At 33.2% G+C, this 16,905-nt stretch overlaps 2 protein-coding genes across 3 annotated transcripts; both read right to left on the bottom strand.

Annotated features, from left to right (window-relative positions):
- Nucleotides 1–3,806: 3,806 nt before the first annotated feature.
- On the bottom strand, nucleotides 3,807–7,610 carry LOC108468754 (MDIS1-interacting receptor like kinase 2-like). Of its 2 annotated transcripts, XM_053027897.1 has the most exons (3): nucleotides 7,440–7,610; nucleotides 4,454–7,135; nucleotides 3,807–4,368 (listed from the first exon to the last, which is right to left on the bottom strand). In XM_053027897.1, exons 1-3 carry the CDS (start codon nucleotides 7,516–7,518, stop codon nucleotides 4,076–4,078), a joined length of 3,054 nt encoding a protein of 1,017 aa, XP_052883857.1. In that variant the 5' UTR covers nucleotides 7,519–7,610; the 3' UTR covers nucleotides 3,807–4,075. The 2 variants fall into 2 exon arrangements, with proteins under 2 accessions (XP_052883857.1, XP_017625100.1); XM_017769611.2 differs by lacking the exon at nucleotides 7,440–7,610 and having other exon boundaries at nucleotides 4,454–7,381.
- A 5,225-nt stretch (nucleotides 7,611–12,835) lies between these two features.
- Nucleotides 12,836–16,304, bottom strand: LOC108468753 (MDIS1-interacting receptor like kinase 2-like). The gene is made up of 2 exons (XM_017769610.2): nucleotides 13,493–16,304; nucleotides 12,836–13,401 (listed from the first exon to the last, which is right to left on the bottom strand). The coding sequence occupies exons 1-2, from the start codon at nucleotides 16,263–16,265 to the stop codon at nucleotides 13,109–13,111; spliced, it is 3,066 nt and encodes a 1,021-aa protein (XP_017625099.2). The 5' UTR covers nucleotides 16,266–16,304; the 3' UTR covers nucleotides 12,836–13,108.
- Between the last annotated feature and the right edge of the window lie 601 nt (nucleotides 16,305–16,905).

Genomic DNA, 16,905 nt, shown 5'->3' with positions numbered 1-16,905 from the left:
AAATTCTTACCTTATCCCATTGATTTTAATCTTTAACTTGAATTTTCTCTCTCCTCCAGCTTCTATTTCTTGAATCCAACTTGATATTCCAACTCCCCTTAGTCTCCTTAACATTTTTCTCTCTTGGTAGCTATGAAAATTCTTTTCATTTTTAGGTGAAAAGGGTGAATTTTTTATGGAATGACTAAATTGTAAAGAAAAGAAAGTTTACTCTTCTCTTTTCTTTCTAACTTCGGATGCATGAAAATGATGGTGTTGTTCCCTCTCATTTTTTCTTTCCATACACACATATATATATATACTAAATAAAATAATAAAATAATAATAAATATCTTATTAAAATATTAAATAAATAATAATTATCTAATTAAATAACTATAAAATATCACCAACATATCATTACTTTCTAGATTTCTCTCTCTTTCAATTGACCATTTTGCCCTTGTGATCTTTTAAAATTCCATTCTTGAGTCATCACTTAATTTGATAAAATTACAATTTAGTCCCTCATAATTCTTCACGTATTCAATTTGGTCCTAATTCATCAATTTTCCTTGGTTTCTAGATAATTCCACCCTTAAAATATTTGCACTATTAGTCCTTCAACTTTTTCATATTTACACTTTAGTCCCTCAAAATTTAAGTATTTACTCTTGGACTACAAAACTTTTCTTACTTTTACAATTTAGTCTTTTCTTGAATCAATATGTCATAATATACTTCCAGTGACATAACTCAATTTTTCTCTTCTTGTCACTTTATTTCCTTATTTTACTGTATTAAGGATAATACTTACTGTAGAAATTTTCGGGGTGTTACAGGTTAAGTATAATGGAAGAAATTGGGGAATGGAAAGACTTGAAAGGGAATTAGGCCTATTTATAAAAGCAGGCAAAATGCCAATGAAAATAGCAGTAGCTCAAGTCAATTCCAAAGAAAAAGAAAGAACAATTCTATTCCAAATTGGAGTAGGAATACAAAATTAATGGATGATTTCCTAAGAACATAAAACCTATTTATATACATGGGGTTTACTAAATTTAACCAAAACTAATTTAATATAAAATCAAAAATAAAATAAAATAAAATAAGATTTTCCTATTTTTGGCTTTTACAAAGTCAAAATATTTGTTGTGTCCTTGGCTTCCTCCATCTTTTTTATTTGGCCCCATTTCAATGATCTTGTTTCAATTTGTCCCCTTTTAGCTTGTTTTTGTCCAATTGCATCCCTAACAAGATTAAATCATAGAAACACTAATTTATCAAGGATTAATTCAGAAATAAACCAAATTAAACACAAGAAACCATGCAAATTAACATGTTTATCACGGAATTGAGTACACTGTTTTCTTTTTGCCACAGTCCACTTTAATCTTGCACATACATTGCCATGGCCCTGCCATGGTCTTACACTTTATCACAATGACATAGTCTAGCTATGGACTTGCACTTTATTTACGATGTCATAGCCCAGCTATGGTCTTACACATACACACATGTACCGCCATGGTCCAACCATGGTCTTATGATCACAATTGTCATAACCTAGTTATGGTCTTTTCACTTAAATGTTATAGCCCAGCTATGGTCTTACATTCCACACTTTTCTATGGTTATACCATGATTTTTATCTGTCAATTCATCACTCATCACTTCACTTGTCACTGAATGATTGTACTCAATCCAGCGTTCTACTCAATTTAAACATTCAATTCACTTTTCATAGTCTTCCAATAATCATAATTTAATGAAAAACGCATGAAATAATACGTTATATCATTTCTAAATTAACAACTAATAATAATAATTCAACCATATGAATTTACCTGGGTCAATTTGTAGAAGTTGTAGAAATTCAAGGACTAATCGCTAATTTTCTCTTTTTCGCATTTATCTTTGGATTCTTGATCTAAAATATAAAATTTTCCATTTATTAGCATCAAATTAAATTCTAATTCACTTCACAATTTGTGCCCTTCAATTTTTAAAATTACACTTTTACCCCAAATTTTATAATTTTTACAATTTAGTCCCCGATTAATTAACCCATCAATTGAGCTAATTTTCCTCAAGTAACACTTTATTCCATCATTATAAACCACTATATACCCTTTGGCATTCATAATTTCAACGTCAAACCCTAATTCTAAACTTTTTCACAATTAGGTCCTAACAATCAATTTCTATTAAAATCACTTAATAAATTCATCATATAATGAATTAAAAGCTTCAAATTCATGATAATTCATCTTAAACATACAACACTTGTCCATGTCAAATTTCAATTTCACTTATAGAATTAAAAACTAATGAATTCAATAGTTAGACCTAATTGTAAAAGTCACAAAAACATAAAAATTTTAAAGAAGAAGCAAGAATTGAACTCACATGGTGCAAAAATATGAAAAACCAGCTTATTCCAGACCTCCTATGGCGTTTTTGCTGAAGAAAAATGGTGATATCTCTAGATTTTTCAATTTAGTCTTTATTTTATTTAGTTAATTTGTAAAATTTCCAATTTTTCCCTTATTTCACTTTATTTTCTTGCTGATTTTTCTGCCCTTGCCGTTCAGCCTACTTATTTTTAGGCTTAATTGTCCTATAAGTCCTTCTTTTTTTAACACTTGAGCTATTTAATCACTTTAACACATTTTACACTTTTTACAATTTAGTCTTTTTTAATTAATTAACTATCAAAACGTTAAAATTTTCTAACAAAACTTTAATAACAAAACTTTAATACTAACTCAATGACACTCCATAAATATTTCTAAAAATATTTTTGGCTCAGTTTATAAATTCGAGGTCCCGATACCTTGTTTTTGACCCACTTGACCTAATAAATTATTTTAATTCACAAAATTCTCTAATTCAAATATATTTCTAAATTCACACTTGACTAATAAATTTTAATTTACTAAATTTTTAAACTTACTCGTCGGATTTAGTGATCTCGAATCACTGTTCCCGACACCACTGAAAATTAGGCTGTTACAGAAGCTATCATCAAGATGGTTTCTTGACAAATCAAACAATTCAAGTCAGGGATGGAGACGTAGAGTTCATTGTCGCCAAGGTAGAGATTAACCAAGTTGCTCAACTTCCCTATAGGAGAATGGATATTGTCTGTCAGCTCATTTTTATGCAAAAAAGAGTTGAGAAAGTGATCTCAACTTCCCTATCTATTTTGGTATGGTGCCATTTATGTTGTTACGAGCCATAGCAAGGTGGTCTAGACTTGTCAACAAGGAAAGTTCGGATGGAATTGTTAGCCAAATCAAGGAAAGAGAGTATGGAAACATTAAATATGTTCAGATGGAATATGGTTACATAGCTGCATGGAGAGGTACTTGTTGAGGTTTGGGGTCAAGCTCCAAAAGTACTGTTGATTTTTGGGGGCTTAATAATGTCAATGGACATTAAATTAAGTTGTTAAAGGGTAGCTTTCATAGTTACTAATTTCCTGAAGACAAGTCATAGCTATTTGAAGATTTCAAGACTGGTTAATGTAATATTCTTCAAACAGACATCGCAAATCCTTCCAACTCAATTTTTCTTAGCTTTTTCATTTATTTGGATGATCTTATCTATACTTACGTACCCAATATAAGTGCCAGATACTAATACTGTAGAAAAAACTTCGATGCATAGCTTGACATTTGGACGGACCATAGATTTTTCTCTCAGAGAGCCAGTCACTGACCAGCTTGTGCAATGGGATTGTAAGTAAATTCGACATATATACTGCAGATAATTGCACGTTTGAAAGTCGAAGTCCTCTGTTAAATGCGTCTTAAGTTAGAATATTTTATATATCATATGGGAATGTGTAATGAGAAGTATTAAAATCAAATCTACTTTTTTCAAAATAAGTTACATAATGGGGTCTATTTGCTTGGAAATCACTTTAAACATAAATATGATACATGAAAACCTGGTAAAGTTTCCTTAGTAATCTACTTGTATATCAGCAATGACACAACAATAAAAATATTAGGACTTCAAAGAGTAACAGCTGAGAAACACCGTACATGGCAGTCTGCAATTCAATGTAAGACCCTTGGGAGGAAAAGATTCAGCTGGCTAACAGCTGAGAAACAGCGCACATGGTTGGTCTAGAATGTGGATTGTCAGCCAAACACATAAAAGCAATCTTCATTAAAGATACTAGTTTGTCTTGAATGTATGCTGATGGAGGTAAAGGCTTTTGATCCAAGACATCTTTCGCCAGAAGCCGCATTTCAAGGGATGAAGATGGTAGCGTGGCGATCAAATCACCCGGATGTGCTCCCACGATAACTTCCAGAATCAGCACTCCAAAACTATAAACGTCACACTTTTCTGTAACCTTCATTGTGTAGGCAAGCTCTGCCAAGGAAAAACAAAGAAATAGTCAATTACAGAACAATGATCTACCTTTCATGCACCAAAAGATTTCTATAAACTACATCACCTGGTGCGACATATCCATATGTTCCAGCAAGATTGGTCCAATTAGATGAGTCTGGATTGAGAAGTTTAGCCATGCCAAAACCTGAAATGTGAGCTTCAAATTCCAAGTCGAGTAAAACATTGTTGCTTGTAATGTCTCGATGGACAATTGGTGGTGAGCAATCATGGTGCAAGTAAGACAGGGCATAAGCAACCCCATTTATAATATTCAGCCTTTTATCCCAGTCCAATTCTTTTGCTGTTTCATCATTGCTTAGATTGGTAGCCAAACTACCTTTTTCGAGGTATTTGTAAACCAAGAATGATTGTTCAGCAGAGCAACAAAACCCGTAGAACTTCACAATATTACCATGCTGTATATCTATGAGCGCCATTACTTCATTTTGGAATTCTTTTGCAGTTCTAACTTCATCAGCATGCAGTGGAAGGACTTTCTTCACAGCTACAATATCACCTGATGACAGTTGTACTCGGTATACATTTCCGTATTCTCCCTTTCTAACGCAGCACTGAGAATTAAAGTTTTTAGTAGCACTTATAATCTCAGCATATAACAATCTTCCATCGACGGACGATATTGCAAAGAGGTTCTCATCAATCTTGGTGCTTTCCCTTTCTTCATCTGCATCTTTGCCTTTTTTTTTTAAGCCAAAAAACAAAGCCAGAATAGCAATTGAAAGGATAGCAGCTCCTAACAGAGGAAGCATGATTGCGTAGAGTAACTTGTGGTGGCCGTTTTTAGAAACCTTGCAAGGTTTCAACCCACTAACATTGCCACACAAACCCTTGTTTCCTTCTAATGCTTGTATTGAAGCATTCTGAAACGCTGGGACATCAGGAACTGGACCCTCCAATTCATTATGTGCTATGTCAACTTGGACCAAGCCTCGGAGCTCATTGAAAATGGTGATGCTACCAGAGAGGTTATTGTAAGAGAGGTTCAACGTTGACAAGCTCTGCAAAGATTGAAATTGTGTTGGAATCTCCCCTGAAAGCATGTTATGACTCAGATCTAATTCATTCACTTGAACTAACTTGCCTATCTGACGTGGAATTCCAAGGCTGAAATTGTTACTACTCAAATTCAAGTAGTACAATTTCAACATATCCCCTGTAGTCTCGGGGATGGACTGACTCAATCTGTTTGCCGACAAATCAAGATACTCGAGTTGGGAAAAAGATCCAACTTCCACTGGTATACCACCAGAGAGTTGATTCCCTGACAAAATAAGCCTTGTTAAAGATGTCAATTTTGTCAGTTCCTTAGGAATCTCCCCAACTAAATGATTTGAAGAAAGATCAAGAGCCTGAAGCTGAGCTGAGTTTCCAAGCTCAGGTGGTATTCTGCCAGTGATGTTGTTCCGGGCAATCTGTAGGCTGCTCAAATTATTGCACGACGCCCACTGAGGTGAAATTTCACCATAAAAGCCATTGTCACTAAGGCTTATAAATTTCAAGCTTGGATAGACTCCGAAATCTTCTGATATGTTTCCAGTCAGTCTATTTCTTTCCAGGCGCACTCTTTTTAGGCTGCTGCAGTTTTTCAAGTCTTTGGGTATTGGTCCTCTGAAATGGTTATCATTGGCTATGAAATATTCCAGTGTTCCACCTCTGCAAATGTTTTCTGGCAGCTGCCCAGTGAACTGGTTTCCATCGAGTTCCAACATCCACATTTTCATGAAGTTTCCTATTTCTTGAGGTATGGGACCGGAAAGTTGGTTGTCTCGGAGGAACAAAGTTTCCAAGTTGCTCAAATTAGCAAATGAAGATGGAATAGAACCATTGAGTTGGTTTTGACTCACCTCTAGGAAAACCAATAATTTCAAGTTCCCTAACTCTTCAGGAATGGGGCCAAAAAGCTTATTTTCATACAGTTGGAGAATGGTCAGATCAGTCAAGTTTCCGAGTGAGGGTGGGATGAAACCTGATAGATTGTTTTTAAAAAGTACTAACCAATTCAGAGATTCCATATGCCCAAATTCAGAAGGGATGGATCCTGAAAGACTGTTAGTGGACAAATTGAGCAATCTCAAGTGTTTTAGGTTTCTAAAAGTGGAAGGGATGGAACCTGTGAGTTGGTTGTTGTCAATGTAAAGTTCCTGCAAGCTGCTAAGTTTTCCTATTTCTGAAGGGATGTTACCAGAAAGGGAATTATTTAACATATACAAGTAGGTCAGGTTGGCCAAGTTACCCAAAGAAGAAGGGATGGAACCATTTAGATAGTTGTTTTGCAAGGCAAGCTCTTCGAGGGACTCTAGCTGACCTATTTCGTCAGGGATGGAGCCATTCAACATGTTTTGAACAAGGTGAAGGGTCTTCAGATGAATAAGTTGACCAATTTGAGGTGGGATTTTTCCAGACAACTGATTATATGATAAATCAAGGTAAGTGAGATTAGAGAGTTGATTGATTTGAGGTGGGATTGTGCCAAAAAGTCCATTGATGCTAAGGTCTAACTCGTCAAGCTTAGGCAAAGATGAGAATGGAAATGCATGGAATGTACCTTTTACACCATAACTCGTAAGATTGATTCTGGAAACGCTGTCACCCTTGCAATGGATCCCAAACCAACCGCAGGGACTTGCTTGTGCATTTCCAGGCGAGACTGTCCACGAAGGCAAAACAGAACGGTTTGTGAGGGATAGAAGGCTGGCTTTCCAATTGAGGAGCGCAAGTGCTTCTGCTGTAGAATTAGACTCAACATCAGATAAACAAGTACGCAACGTAACTATCAGGAGCAGCAGGGAAGGAAGCCAGGCTACTCTCTTCATCTTTAACAACTCAAGGTTCCCAACAGTATTTCATTATTGATATTTAGTTTTAAGCTTATGTGCAATTTGGATATAAATTTATATAAGGTTAAAAGCATTTGAGTCCAATTTTCCTTTATGATTGTTTTTTCTTTTTTACTCATTGGAAAGTTGAATTGCCATACCCAGACTTAAAATATAAAAATAATAAAAGGAAGACTTGGAAAATTGGCTTACACTGTTGGGGTCTTCGTCTTCCCCTCCATTGCAAGTTTGGTCTTTGAAAGACGTTGAAAGCAAGCGCTTCATACCGCATTTAAAACTTGGGAAGACTAATCTTTTATTGTTAAATCGGATCTACGTTCACTCTCCACTCTCCACCAGTCTTGTGTTTGACCATGGTTTCTCTAAGAGACGACGTATTTAAAAAGCCATTATTTATTAAAGATAGTTTACTTATGGTTAAAATATGCAAAAGGTTCCATTCTCTTTACGAAATTTGATTTTAGTTCCTATATATTTATTTTCAAAATTTAATATTTTTACTTTAATCTAATCGTTAACACTGTTAATTTTTTTCTTTAAAATTTGTTATTGTTGTTATATTTTGACATAAAAAACACTCATTAGATAATAATGAAATTAAAAAATTGTAATAAATTTAAATTTAATAATTAAACCTGATTTTTAAAATTTAAAAATAAAAGATTAAATTCCTACCAATAAAAATATAAAGATTAAATTCTAAATTGTCGAACATAAATAGAGTTAAAAGGACATATTTTAACTTTTACTTATTTAAGGACAGGCTAGCCCCAAATGTCTAAGAACTTATAACAAATATTCATAAGTTTAGAAAATTATAAAAATTAAACACATAGTCTATTTTGAATTTTATAGAAATATTCTATAATACTATAAGTACGCAAAACTTCAAAAAATCATAAAGTTTAGGGGAAAACCTTTGTTTCGAATTTTAGTATTTTTAGAAAATCTTAGAATTTTATAATATTTTATGATAATTTTTTATTTAAAAATTTAAAATTTCTCCTATTTGAGTAGTTTTAGATATTACGTCAACAATAGTAAATATAATCAAAATTTATAATAAAATTATTAAAAAATCCAAACATATATATTTTTAAAATTTTATGATTTTTAAAATTATTTTAATGTTTCGGATACTTGTAATTTTAAAAAATACAATCTTAAAAATATATTTTGATTATTTAGTTTTTTTATAATTTTTAAGATTTTAAGATTTTTAGGGTTTTTATTTTATATTTTTGGACTTTTGATTATTTTTAAAATTTTCTGAAAATTTTAGTATTTTTTATTGTTTTCTTCACATGTAGTAAAGAGTCATTGATTGGTTTATTTTTAACAGAAATTTAAATTAGAATAAGAAAAATGACGAATGAAAGTATAGCAGTCAAATTAATAAAAAAAATAGTAAAAATATTAAAGTGATGATTTAACTATAATATAACAGCCAAAAAATAGTATTTAACCTTTAAATTAATAATAAATAATTAATTTATATTAAAAAGTAAATAATTACTTAATTCATAATTTTTAAATTTAAAAATACGTAGTACTTAATCAAATAAATTATTGAAAAATGTCAATCTCCTAGTTAAACAGAGAGTTAATGGTAGTTAAATATTAAAAGAAAAGGGGAAAGATTTTAAGAAGTCTTTGACATTAATCACATGTCTGCCTCACTCGAGTTAACTTTTGTCACTGAATTAACTGTTGTTTTAGTACGTTATCGAATTTTGTTTAGTCTCCATTCAAAATGAAAAATATTTTAGTTAAAAAAATTATTTAATTTTTAAAATTTTATGGGTAAATCACATTCAATGTCACTCAATTACATTCAGTGTCACTAAATTATTAGCAAGCTTATATTTTTATCACTCAATTTTAAAAAATTATAAAATGATCATTAAATTATTTAAAACTTTCATTTAAATCTCCGGATTGTTAAAATCACTATTATATAGCCTTTTCTATTCACACTATCTACACTAATCGAAAGCTCTCTCGTCTTTCTCTTCTACAGTTCAATTCTTTTTTCATAAAACAACTTTGAACGTCTTGAATCTACGAGTCAAAATCTAAACAACTTTTTTTTTTCCTGATCTTTGACTCCAATAGGGGCAAATCTAGAATTTTCTAAAGATGGGCCGAAAATTAATTATAAAATTTTGAGAGGTCAAAACATAATTTTATCATTTATTAATTTATTATTTTGCCATTTTTAAGAGACTAAAAAGATTTTTTTTTTATTTTTAGGGGTCAAAATATAATTTCACCATATATTAATTTATAAATTCATTGGTTATGAAAGGACTAAAATAGCAATTTTTCACTTTGGGGGGGGGCAAGGACCCTACCTACCCCCTATATACGCCCTTGGACACTAACTATCGAATTACTTTAGACCTAAGATATATTTTTCTATTCGTCGATGAATTTTGATCTACTATACCAATCATTGAATCGTTGTTTGGAGCTCGCTAGCGAATTTTTTTTATTATAAAAAAAACTTAATAACCTTGTAACTTAAATAAAAACTTTTTAATAACCTTGTCACTTAAAAAAAAACTTTTGAATAATCCAATGACTTTAAATTTCCAAATAATTCAGTAACTATTTTAACTTTTTGAAGTTAAGTAACTAAAATATAAATTTATTTAATTTTATTGCTTGAAATTTTTACAATATAGTGGTTATTTTACCAAATTGACTCAAAATAATTAAATATTTACATAGATAATCCGAATTCAAAAATATTATCAGGAATAACTTGAAATGAATGATGTAGAGGGTTATGGCACCTCATGGCCAGCACCCATGTCAATAATTAGGTAATAATTACCTGATAATTGCCAAAAAAATTTAAAAAATACTTTTTTAGTGTTAGACATTACAGCACGTATGTGTATTTTGTTCATCCAAATTTTTAAAAATATATATTCTATCGTGTATAAAAAATAATAACTTTTTTAGGGTAACGTGTACTAGGTGACCGGCACCCTATTTCAATTTTTATTTTTTTGGTGCGCGCACTCTGGCGGTGAGCACCCCTTTGCCAGTAAAAACAATTATTTTCCTTTAGTTTTTGGTGCCGGCACTCTTTTCACTTCTGTGATATACTAATTTCAAAGGGAAAATGAGTTGCTTATAAAAGCCTGCATCATGATTTTTGTCTATACAAATTTCAAAGGAAAAGGTTAAACAGATGTCTTTGGGGTTTTCTCGTTATCTTTATATATTACCTTCCATGTTTCTCATAAAATTCTGTATCTGTATATAGGATTTAGGAATAGGTAGTATGAAATTGGATAATTTTCTTTGGACTGGTTGTTGGATTTCTTATACTTATTTCTGTCCTTTGGTTTGGTTGTGGCTTAAACAGAAAGCCGGAGCATGAAAAAGGTGCTGTCAAGGCTGTTCAAGATTTATATGATGTTGTACAACATGATGTCCTTGCCAATTGCCATCTATTTTGAGGTCAGTCAAATATCTTAGTCTGCGCTTAGGTGTGGGATATATAATATGCTATGAAGCATGGACATAGCTTCCTTCTTCTCATATCATTGTTGAATCAGTGTCTGGAATACATAATGGACACAACAAACAAATGGAAAACTGGACATGGTCTATATAAGCACGCTTTGATATGGGAAAAATGCAGAATGGCATGGGATGAAGGATTTTTTGCCTAACTTTTCTCCAAAAGTGAACCCTAATGCCCACAGCCCCTCAAGAAATTAACGGAACACCTCAATTAAGAAAATATAAAGAAGCATTGAGAACAAAGCCATCTTTTTCCTTGGGGGCCTTAGATCCATGCAGGTGAGACTATATAGTGATGTAAAGTTGGGGAGAAGAAGTGAAAAGAGATGAGCTGTTGTTTTGCTCAACCTGATGATTTCAGCTTCCACATTGTTAGGAAACAAGAGAAGAATATTTGAAGTGGATGGAACTTGGGTTCTTTATTGGATGGCTTAAAATTTTATTGGATAATAACTTTTTAAGTTTACAAGATTTTCGGGGGCATCTTTTTATAATATTAAGTATAATTATTAAAATGTCAACTTCGCCCTTGGGGTAATAGAAAAAAACTTCAGTTGAAATGAAATTTTGGTCGACGTCAAATCTTAAGATTGATCCTTGGACCCCTCCCTTATCATGAAAAAAATACAGTTATCAAATAAGTTTAAAAATTTAGGGCTTGTTGCATATACATTCATTCAAAATCAATAAAAGTACATAATATAAATGCTTATATATATCTTTATTATATTATAGTTTTCGTAACCCAGCTGTGTTTTTGGAAATTGACGTGCCACATCCTTGTATGTGCTTCCGAGATTTTACGTGCTTTCTACTGTGTAAGTCTCTCTTTTTTTTTTTACTGTGTGGGCGCCGTTCACCACAGTGTCCGTATCAAAAACTAAAGTAATTTTCTTTTTTTTTTTTTTGAAAAAGATGTGTCGGTGACTTGTCACACTGTACATTTAATTTTATTTTTATAATATGTATTTTTAAAAATATGGATGAAAAACTATATATACATGTATATGAGTGTCACTGTTGGCACCAAAAAATTATTTTTTTAACCATTTTTTCAATTATCAAGTAATTTTTGGAAATTGCAGGCATGAGTACCAGCTGCGAGGGTGCTATAACCCACAAGCACTATTATTTTCAAGTCATTCCCGTAAATACTTTTAAACTTAAATTATTCTTGTAAATAATTAATTATTTTGGACTAATTTAATAAAATAACCAAATATATTTATTTGACATTGGATTAACCAATTCTATTTTGACTCTTTTTTTAATTGTTTTAGAATTTTTCATTAAGTCTTTTAAATTATTTTAAATTTTTTAATTAATTCCTTTAAAATCTCATTAAGTCTTTATTTTTTAAAGTTTTGATTAAATACATTCTCATTCAATCCTCTAATTCTTTTTAAAATTATAATTAACCCCAAAATCTTAACACCAATATCTACAGTGAAGACGAATATCATTTGAAGATTTGAAGAATTGTTAATTTAATAGTCTTCAAACACACATCATCACACAAATTCTACCAACTCAAATATTATAATATATATAAAAAAAGAATTACTATGACTGTTGAAAATTTCAATTATAAAAGTCAATAGCATTTGAAAAAGCCCCTCGATCATTAAACCAAAACAATTTCAAACTAAAGCCAGCCTGATTAAAACCAGAAAATTTGAACCAACCATAGATTTTTGTCTCTGAGAGCCAATCATTGAGCAGGAGCTTCTACAAGGAAATGGAAAGTAAAGCCGGCAATATATGTACTGTAGATGGTGGTTGGATTGAAAGTCAAAGTCGTCATTGATAACCAAGAAAACTTGCTATGATATAACTAACATAACAAGCTAATTTATCATGTCTGAAGTTATAAGTTGATTACAATATTTTGTATAGCATATGATGTTCAATATTTTGTATAGCATTGATGGCTTAGGGGTAAATATTATAAAGTATTTTGTATTATTCTCCTTTAATAGCGTTTTTTGATCAACTTGGTGCTGATGCTATTAGTGTTATGTCACCAAAAACTGTGTTTGTTTAATTTATGTATTTCCTCTTCTATTAAAAAAGAAGAAGATAAAAGTTGTAAAATGACTTCTTATTTCTTGAAAAGAAGTTACATTACGGTGTCTATTTGCTTGGAAATCACTTTAAACGGGAATATGATACATAAAAACCTGGGAATACTATTCTTACAAATCTACTTGCATATCTTGAATGACACAGCAATAAAATATTCAAACTTCAGAGTAACAGCTGACAAACATCATACGTTTCTGGTCTGCAATTCAATGCAATGACCCATGGGAGGAAATGGTTCAGCGGGCTAACAACTGAGAAATAGCGTACATGGTTGGTCTAGAATGTGGATTTTCAGCTAAGCACATAAAAGCTATCTCCATCACTGATTCCAGTTTGTCTTGAACGTCTGCTGATGGAGGTAAAGGCCTTTGATCCAAGACATCTTTTACCAGAAGCCGCATTTCAAGAGATGAAGATGGTAGTGTGGAGATCAAGTCACCAGGATGTGCTCCCATGATAACTTCCATAGTCAAAACTCCGAAACTATAAACGTCACATTTCTCACTAACCTTCATTGTGTAGGCAAGTTCTGAAAAGGAAAAATTGTTAAAAAGAAATAGTCGATTGCAGAATGATGATCCACCTTTTATGCAACAAAAGATTTCTATGAACTAAATTACCTGGTGCGACATATCCATATGTTCCAGCAAGATTGGTCCAATTAGATGAGTCTGGATTGAGAAGTTTAGCCGTGCCAAAATCCGAAACATGAGCTTCAAATTCCGCATCAAGCAAAACATTGTTGCTTGACAAGTCTCGATGAACAATCGGTGGCGAGCAATCATTGTGCAAGTAAGACAAGGCATGAGCAACACCTTTTATAATATTCACCCTTTTTTCCCAATCCAATTCTTTTCCTGCTTCTTCATTGCTTAGATTTGTAGCCAAACTACCCTTTTCAAGGTATTTGTAAACCAAGAATGATTGTTCGGCAGACCAACAAAACCCATAGAACTTAACGATATTTCGATGCCGTATCTCTATGCACGCCATTACTTCATTTTGGAATTCTTTTGCAGCTCTAACTTCATCAGCACGCAGTGGATGGACTTTCTTCACAGCTACAATATCACCGGATGATAGCTCTACCCTGTATACATTTCCGTATCCTCCCTTTCCAATGCAACAACTAGAATCGAAGTTGTTTGTTGCACTTATGATCTCAGAGTACAACAATTTTCCATCAAAGGACGATATTGCAAAGAGGCTTGCACTGATCAAGCTGCTTTCACTTTCTTCATCTGCATGTTTTCCCCGACTTTTGAAGCTGAAATACAAAGCCAGAATAACAATTAAAAGGATAGCAGCTCCTAACAGAGGAAACATGATTGCGTAGAGTAACTTGTGGTGGCCGTTTTTAGAAAGCTTGCAAGGTTTCAACCCACTAACATTGCCACACAAACCCTTGTTTCCTTCTAATGCTTGTATTGGAGCATTTTGAAATGCCGGAATATCAGGAATTGGACCCTGCAACTCATTATGCTCAATGTTAACATGGACCAAGCCTCGGAGTTCATTGAAAATGGTGATGCTACCGGAGAGGTTATTGTAAGAGAGGTTCAACGTTGACAAGCTCTGCAAAGATTGAATTTGTGTTGGAATCTCCCCAGAAAGCACGTTATGACTCAGATCTAATTCATTCACTTGAACTAACTTGCCTATCTGAGGTGGAATTCCTAGGCTGAAATTGTTACTACTCAAATTCAAGTAGTACAATTTCAACATATCCCCTATAGTCTCGGGGATGGACTGACTCAATCTGTTTGCCGATAAATCAAGATACTCTAGTTGGGAAAAAGATCCAACTTCCATTGGTATACCACCAGAGAGTTGATTCCCTGACAAAATAAGCCTTGTTAAAGATGTCAATTTTGTCAGTTCCTTTGGAATCTCCCCTACTAAATGATTTGAAGAAAGATCAAGAGCCCGAAGCTGAGCTGAGTTTCCAAGCTCAGGTGGTATTCTGCCAGTGATGTTGTTCCGGGCAATCTGTAGGCTGCTCAAATTATTGCACAACGCCCACTGAGGTGAAATTTCACCATAAAAGTCATTGTCACTAAGGCTTATAAATTCCAAGCTTGGATAGACTCCGAAATCTTCTGATATGTTTACAGTCAGTCTATTTCTTTCCAGGCGCACTCTTTTTAGGCTGCTGCAGTTTTTCAAGTCTTTGGGTGTTGGTCCTCTAAAATGATTGTCATTGGCTATGAAATATTCCAGTGTTCCACCTCTGCAAATATTTTGTGGCAGCTGCCCAGTGAACTGGTTTTCATCGAGTTCCAACATCCACATTTTCATGAAGTTTCCTATTTCTTGAGGTATGGGACCGGAAAGTTGGTTGTCTCGGAGGAACAAAGTTTCCAAGTTGCTCAAATTAGCAAAGGAAGATGGAATAGAACCATTGAGTTGGTTTTGACTCACCTCTAGGGAAACCAATAATTTCAAGTTCCCTAACTCTTCAGGAATGGGGCCAAAAAGTTTATTTTCATACAGTTGGAGAATGGTCAGATCAGTCAAGTTTCCGAGTGAGCGTGGGATGAAACCTGATAGATTGTTTTTAAAAAGTGCTAATTCATTCAGGGATTCCATATGCCCAAATTCAGAAGGGATGGATCCTGAAAGACTGTTAGTGGACAAGTAGAGCAATCTCAAGTGTTTTAGGCTTCCAAAAGTGGGAGGGATGGAACCTGTGAGTTGATTGTTGTCAATGTAAAGTTCCTGCAAGCTGCTGAGATTTCCTATTTCTGAAGGGATGTTACCAGAAAGGGAATTATTTAACATATACAAGTAGGCCAGGTTGGCCAAGTTAACCAAAGAAGAAGGGATGGAACCATTTAAATAGTTGTTCTGCAAGGCAAGCTCTTCGAGGGACTTTAGCTGACCTATTTCCTCAGGAATGGAGCTATTCAATAGGTTCTGAACAAGGTGAAGGGTCCTGAGATGAATAAGCTGACCAATTTGAGGTGGGATTTTACCAGACAACTGATTATATGACAAATCAAGGTAAGTGAGATTAGAGAGCTGATTGATTTGAGGTGGGATCGTGCCGAAAAGTCCATTCATGCTAAGGTCCAATTCTTCAAGATTAGGCAAAGATGAGAATGGAAATCCATGCAATGTACCTTTTATGCCATAGGTCGTAAGATTGATTCTGTAAACGCTGTCGCCTTTGCAATGGACCCCAAACCAACTGCATGGACTTGCTTCTGCATTTCGAGGCGAGATAGTCCAGGAAGGCAAAACAGAGCGGTTTGTGAGGGATTGAAGGTTGGCTTTCCAATCGAGGAGTGCAAGTGATTCTGCAGTAGAATTAGAGTGAGCATGAGATAAACAAGCATGCAACGTAACAACCAGGAGAAGCAAGGAAGCAAGCCAGGCTACTCTCTTCATCATCAAAATATTTTTTCAGTATTGGTGTCTGTAAGTATGTTCATCTGCAATTTGGATATACCTTAAGATTTATAAACTTCAGCATTTGCGTGGAATTTTTCCATGATTGGTTTTTGTTTTTTTTTTAGAAAAGTTGAATTTGAGTACCCATCCACTTTAAATATAAAAATAATAAGAGAAAGACTCGGAAAAGTCTCCTCCACTTTTTGGGTCTATCATTGTAGACTTGGACAAATTTTAGAAGTTAGAAAAGGATCCACCGATTCCCTGAAGTCAGATCCCATGTGTTAATCATTACCACTCTCTTGCCAAACAGTAACGTTATATTATCTTCTGTGGGCCTTTGCCCTTAGTTTCTTTCGAAGGCCTTATCTAAAAAGCCACTATGGTTTTGTACTTGTTTAAGGGAAGGCCATTTGAACAAAAATTTCATAAATTCGAAAATTGATAATAGTAAAATAAAATTATAAATATTAAAATGAAATATTTTTAGTATGTATGTTTTTAATAATAAATTGAACCATTAATTAATCCGAATTAATTTTATTAAAATTGAAAAAAACATTGAAATATGATTAACATATGAACAAATTTAGCCATCGGACTGAATTATTGATAGAAGAGATTTGGTAGAAAGAAAACT

Source organism: Gossypium arboreum, chromosome 5, assembly GCF_025698485.1.
Source record: "Gossypium arboreum isolate Shixiya-1 chromosome 5, ASM2569848v2, whole genome shotgun sequence".
Taxonomy (NCBI): Eukaryota; Viridiplantae; Streptophyta; class Magnoliopsida; order Malvales; family Malvaceae; genus Gossypium; species Gossypium arboreum.
Note: the sequence above shows the minus strand (reverse complement) of the source record. Positions and strands in the feature narration are given on the sequence as shown.